Source organism: Patagioenas fasciata, chromosome 5, assembly GCF_037038585.1.
Source record: "Patagioenas fasciata isolate bPatFas1 chromosome 5, bPatFas1.hap1, whole genome shotgun sequence".
NCBI classification, from domain to species: Eukaryota; Metazoa; Chordata; class Aves; order Columbiformes; family Columbidae; genus Patagioenas; species Patagioenas fasciata.
This window is the reverse complement of record NC_092524.1, coordinates 35,743,668-35,749,667: the sequence shown is the minus strand read 5'-3', so window position 1 is coordinate 35,749,667 and position 6,000 is coordinate 35,743,668. Positions and strand designations below refer to the sequence as shown.

General features: G+C 45.9%; 1 protein-coding gene across 11 annotated transcripts in view; it reads left to right on the top strand.

The window, feature by feature from the left end:
- The first annotated feature begins 562 nt into the window (after positions 1-562).
- GPHN (gephyrin) overlaps positions 563-6,000 on the top strand; it is a 293,554-nt gene continuing 288,116 nt past the window's right edge. For 10 of the 11 annotated variants that reach the window (XR_011739363.1, XR_011739362.1, XM_071809320.1 and 7 more), the window contains exon 1: positions 563-672. Coding sequence is in view for 9 of the 11 variants with exons in the window: in XM_071809320.1 (XP_071665421.1) it covers positions 609-672 (64 nt within the window). In the remaining 2 variants the exon portion in view is untranslated. Of the gene's footprint in view, positions 673-3,521; positions 3,620-6,000 lie in introns of those variants that run through there. The other variant, XM_071809319.1, reaches the window with a different exon arrangement.

Genomic DNA, 6,000 nt, shown 5'->3' with positions numbered 1-6,000 from the left:
TTGGCTCCACACTCAAATCCAGCCAGATGACAGAAGAGCTACTGACCGTGTCTTTTCACAACTGGTTTAGCCAACCTAAATCTGCACCTCGGCTGGGCCAGGCAGTCCTGCCCTGCTCTTGCCTTGGGGTGCGGTTTGGTACCAGCGTCCTGGATCTGGCACCAGCCCTTGTACAGCAATGCCGTCACCTGAGGGAAGGAGCTGTTCCAGGCGAAAAATGTAAAGAAAAAGTGTTGGTGTGCAGCGGTACCGAGGGGTATTCAGTGGTGCCCAGGGATACTCTGCGGTGCCGAGGGATACTCAGCGGCAGTAGAGGGTGATGCTGTGCCAGGCCGGGGGTGAAGGCAGACGGGCAGCGGCGGAGATTCAGCCGGTGCACTGGCTGGGCCGTGGCGGGTGAGGCAGCCCGGGCAGGCGGGCCGGCTCCGCGGAGCTGCCCAGCGCTCCGCTACCCCTCGGCCAGCTTCCCGGCTCCGCCAGAGTGCCGGTCGCCTCGCCTCGCCCCTCCCAGGGTTGGCCCCGCCTCCTGGCCCCGCCCCACTCGCTTTTTCTCCGCCCCCTTTGCGCCCCCACCGCTGCCTGTCAGTGCGGTGGCTGCGCCGGGAAACATGGCGTCGGAGGGGATGATCCTGACGAACCACGACCACCAAATCCGCGTTGGAGTCCTCACAGGTAACGGGCCGCGTCCGGGGACGGCGCCGAGGGAAGGCGGGGAGAGAGGCGGGAGGCGGCTGCGGCTCGGTGCGCGCTGTCAGGCTGCCTCGCGGGCTGCTCCGGTGGCCGTCTCCCGTGGTGGCGGCGACGCTGCGCAGGGAGCCGCCGCTCCGCCGTGCGTGCGGTAGCCGAGGCCTCGGGCCAGGCCCGAGGACAGGGACGTGGGGGCGGCGCTCCGGCTGCCGGCGCCGCGGCGGAGAGCGTGTGTGGGGGGCCGGGCGGCGCTGGCCACCTCTACCGCAGGCGGGCGAGCGAGCGGGCTGCTGGGCGCCGCAGCCCGGGGGACTGACCTGGGAGTAACCCACCTGCTGGGGATGGAGCGCGGGGGTGGGCGCCTACCGAAGGGGACGGGGGGCCGAGACGTGGCCGGGCTTCCTCCGTACGCGGCGGAGCTGTGAGTGCCAAGTCGTTTGATCGGAGAGCCTGCGGCCGGCGCAGGCTGCGGGGTAGCGGGAGCCAGGCCTGCCTTCCCCGGGCGGCGGCGGCGGGAGGTGGCCCGAGCTCCCTGCCCCGGGGGATGCCTTCGAGCACGACTCGCTCCTCACGGCAGACACCCTTAGGATGACTCCCCTCCCCCTCCATGGCCTTTACTTTCGGGGGGGATACGTGTGCCTGTGTGCTTTTTGTTGGGAGGGGAAGGAGGGCATGTATGATGCTGCTGCTCATAGCGTTTGGTTGATCCTTTAATAAACTGCTGGCACATGACACGCGATGGTTGCATAGGATGGTTCCCAGAGCCGTAGCCGGTAGGTGTGTTGCAGGCTTTGGGGTTTATTCGGCCTTCGGGGGGGGGCCTTTGCAGTTATTCCGGTGTGCCGTGGAGCTCGGTACTCCCGTGGAAGCGCGGTACGCCCAGAAATGGAGCCCCGAGCGGTTCGAGTGGATAAGGGCGTAAATAGCATTTCCAGTGAAGGAAGGGGCGAGAGATGTTAGTAACATTTTTGCGCGTCAGGCTCGGTAGCTTTTATCTGGAGCCTGGCAAGACGTGACTGTTCACGGCAAGCAGCGCTGCGAGCACGGTACGGAGTCGGAAGATGTTTGCAGTGAAAGGGGATGTACTCATTGGAGAGGAGGCCTGGACTTAATCCCAGAGTTATTTATTAAAACTAGCCGCATTTAACCCGAAAGTCCCCGTCTTACGCCTCCTTCGGAAACAGGTCTGCGCCCGCCGTGCTGGGGTAGCCGGTGTCCGCGGGCCGCGGCTGTGCCGCCCGGCGGGGAGACCCTGGCAGCAGAGTGGAGGAAGCCCCGGCGCGGCCTGCGCGCTTCCCTGGCCCGGGGCTGGAGGTGCCGGGGGGCAGGAGTTCCGCCCTTCCTGTCAAGGGTTTCTCTGCCTGCAAGGTTATTTTAACTGTGAACCTCTAGAAAAGCACAACATAGTACAAGTGGAAGTCCTTAGCGTTGCTTTAAAATCTTAGTCATATCCTTAATAAGGACAGAGCAGGTTTGGCCAGGTACGAAAATCAGATGGGGGGAGTTTGTAGCTTTTGTTTCTGAAAGCTAGGGCACGCGTGCAGCTAATTGCGTACTGTTGTAGAAGTTAAAGTGAGAAGGAGGTGCCTGCTAACAGAATGCTCTTTGCCTATTTTTTACAACTTCATGCTGTGTAATTTGGATTATTGTTTTATGTTGATCAGTGTGTTGTAATAAATTGCACCTGTAAATGTTCCCAGAATGCAGTACCAGGTACATATGGTGTTAAAATGATTTAGATAATCATTATCACAATAGATTGGGTAATCTTTCAGAATACATAAGTTTTTATTTTGTACTATAAATCCCGTTTGAGTGCTATAAAACTCTTTTGATTTTGTATCATAATTTGCAATTCCATTTAGAAGAGCATGTGGCCTGATTTTATTTTGTTTTTAAAGGAAAACCAGAAGGCATAAGAAGCAAACAGAGCAGTTTTAGCCATTTTTCCCTTATACCTGCTTTTTAATTGCAGGATGAAAAATTCTGCAAATAATTATTTTTCCATTTTGAAAGGGGCCACCTTTGTTTCCAACAATTTTCCTAGCCCCTTTTTGGTGTCTGTAGACATGAAATAACATTTTATATAAATATCTTACTTTAGTGTCACGTGTTTGGCTAAACTCAATTATTTTCCATTCTGGCATTTCCTTTAATCCCTGAATAAAATATTTGCACTTTTGATGGTTTGTACCCCTTAGTTGTTTCTGCTATTTCAGCTGTGGAAAGACAGCAAATTTAAAAATTCACTCTTCTGAATTTTTCTCATAGGAATGAACTAATAATTGCTTCCTGGCTGGTGTATGAAGGCGTAAGTGTATGAATGGAAAGGTTAGGTATGAACACTGTATTTTGGTTTAATCATTAATCTGTGATCAGAAGTTAACACAGAGGAACAAGAAATGTGGGGTAGATAAATAAGTGAAAAGGAGGAAGAGTATCTATATTTTTGATAGATGTTGGATTATATGCATGCTTTGTCCGCAGTGTTGTGCATCTGCACTTTCTTACTAAAATATAAATCTTGACATGGAATTATTCTGATTGCCCCTTGCAAGCCTCTCATTTTTGGGATACCTCTAACAGAATGGTTGTTAATCAGTTACCACTGGAGTCAGGATATTGAACCTGGATTAGTAAGTACAGAGTTTTGTGATGTTGAAGTTGGTTAGAAAAGGGAAGAGTTGAATCAATATTGGGTCATCCTTCACTGGTGGTGACGCTGGTAAAAGTTGTATTATCTGTGACTGACCTTGTTATGTGAGCGACTAAACCCACCCTTGACTAGAACCACCCAGAAAGTTGGAACGATGTTGCCATCTGCACTAGCCTGACGGAAAAAACAGAGACTCTGGTTCTTTCTCATTGCTCTTTTATTTTGTCTTCCTCTCTGTCCTCATTTTCTTGTTACTCTCTTCTCATTTTCTGGCCAGTAAGTATTTAGTGTAGCTGTTTAAAACTTAATGTTCTGTTATATATTTTCACAATATTCCTGATAAAAATTTGTCAAATTTGGGGTTGGCTAGTAAAGCTTCATTCAGTGTTTGACTGCTCTTAAGGAAGGTCTGTGAGAGTCATCACCAGATACAAACAGCTTTTTCTGTCTTTGTTCCTCTTTTTGTGTTGCTTCTTGCTTGTGGTGTGGGTGTTTTCTGGTTTATTTTTTTTTTTTTTTAAATCTCAGACTTTCTTTTTGCAGTATAGTTTTACTGTATTTAGTATTGCTTAAAAAGTGGTGATATAACTTTTCACCCTTATGAAACATTTTTACAATTAAAGGGCAGATCTGAAGTTCATAGTTGTAAAAGTTTTGTAAAACTTGTATTTGACAAACTTGGGGAACAAAATACTTAGGGTGTTGCTATTTGTTGGTCAGACTGGTTTAGAAACAGATGCTGTCGGTTTTCAACTAAAAATTCACATGCTTCTCTCCTACTTTATAAGGTACCTTCTCAGAACATTCTTCTAAGACTCTTCATTGATAGCATGCAGATTGCAAGGTCTGTTTTCAGTGGTGATGCTCTTCATGTTCTTGACATGCGTTGGAAGTTCTGGTTAACTTTCTTACGGAGGGGCGTGGGGGGGAGGGTAAGTACTGACTTCAAGTTTGCTTGAACTTATTGTCAAATTGCCTTAATTGTCTAAATGGAAGTTGAGTAGCTTTTTGCTTGTGATATGCCTTTCTCTCAAAAACTTCATCTTGTTGGGCACTCATCTTCAAAACATTGATTCAAATTAGTAGCTTTTCTTATGAGCCTTAGTTTTCTTCCAAAAGCTTAGTTCAGCAGTTAGTTCAGCAAATGAATTCTAGAAGTAGAGAAATGCTATACTTCCTTTAAAGTGTTCTAGACTCTGAGCAACATTGATTTTCATCTTTCTCAACTGTAAGGCTGTCATAGTGTTGAGTTTATTCATAGAAAATGGATCTCCCTCTTTGCCATTTGTAGCCATAAGTCTTAACAAAAGCTTTCTGATTTTTTTATATGCCTATAAGGAAAATACTTTTTTTTGTCTAGTGAATGTGGTCCATACAGTTGTCCAGTGCTGAATAGGGACCTTTATGTTTTATATTTAAAGAGGAAGAAAGTCCTCCGCAGTTTTTGTTTGTTTATTTTCCTCCTGTTTTTTTAATATGTAGTGTGGAACAAAAATTTGTGACTGGAATCTCAATGATAAAACAGACTCTTTTACTTACAGTGTAATTTGCTTGCTATGATAGTGTCTTTTGAACTGAAATTGGAAACACTGGTGTTAAAAGCATGTTAAGAAAGAGATCAGTTCCCAACTATACAAGGATGTTTTAATTCATACCTACTTACCTAAGAAATGGTTATTGATTTGGAGGTTTATGTGTTCTTGTAGAGCAGGGGTGAGAAGTTTCATCTAATCAAGTGCTTCATGATTTGGAGTTGACTTACCCAGATACAGCAGACAGACTCTTCCATCTTTGCCTGCTCCATGTCTGTAGTTCATGTTTAGTTGTACAGAGCTTATCCATTACTTTGCGCTTTCATTTAGTTTTCTAGGCTTATATTTGTCCCCCTTCCTAGTGCGGCAGGAAAACTTTCTGTGCTACCTACCTTATAAATCAGTGCTTGTGGATTTCGTGTGAACTAGTTTAGTTCAGGGACAGCCTTCAGTTGGTTCGTTGGCTTCATTAACTGGACAATAGCAGAATATCTGATCATCAGTCCGTGCTTTGGAGAGTCTAGCATACAAAAGCCTGATACACAGAATTTCTCACCTTCAAAGATAATTTAGCTGTGTCTGTTTGTTTGTTTTTTCAAGTAAGAGAGTAGAGCGTCTTTCTTATTCTATATGGTTGAAACACTTTCGCTGATAAGGTTTAAAACTTTTTTTTGGAGATGAGTATAGTTTTTGTTGTTTGCAATTTGTGAGATTGATATTATACAACAGGAGGACATAACTAAAAATGAGAACAAATTTCGGCTCTTGTTAGAACATTTTTAAGGTCTTGAAGTGCAGATTAAAAGAAGTGCAGATTCTGTTCTGATATGTAGGTGAAGTATGCAAATCTTTACCTCTTATATTGGAATGGTCTTATATTAGTAGTCTTGTGTATGACAGAATTAGTCCTGAAAGTTTGGCAGAATGCCTGAAAAAGTTGTTCCTGGAGAATAGGAGGGTAATAAACAACCATATGGGAAATGAGGAGGTAGCAGCCTTTTTTAAGTGTGTTTTTTTTTTTTTTTAAGATAAAAAAATAGCATAGCCTTTTAAGTTTTGTTTGTTTGTTTTTTTAATCACAAAACAATTGAGAAAACTAAGTTGAAGTTTACAAGGAACAGTAAT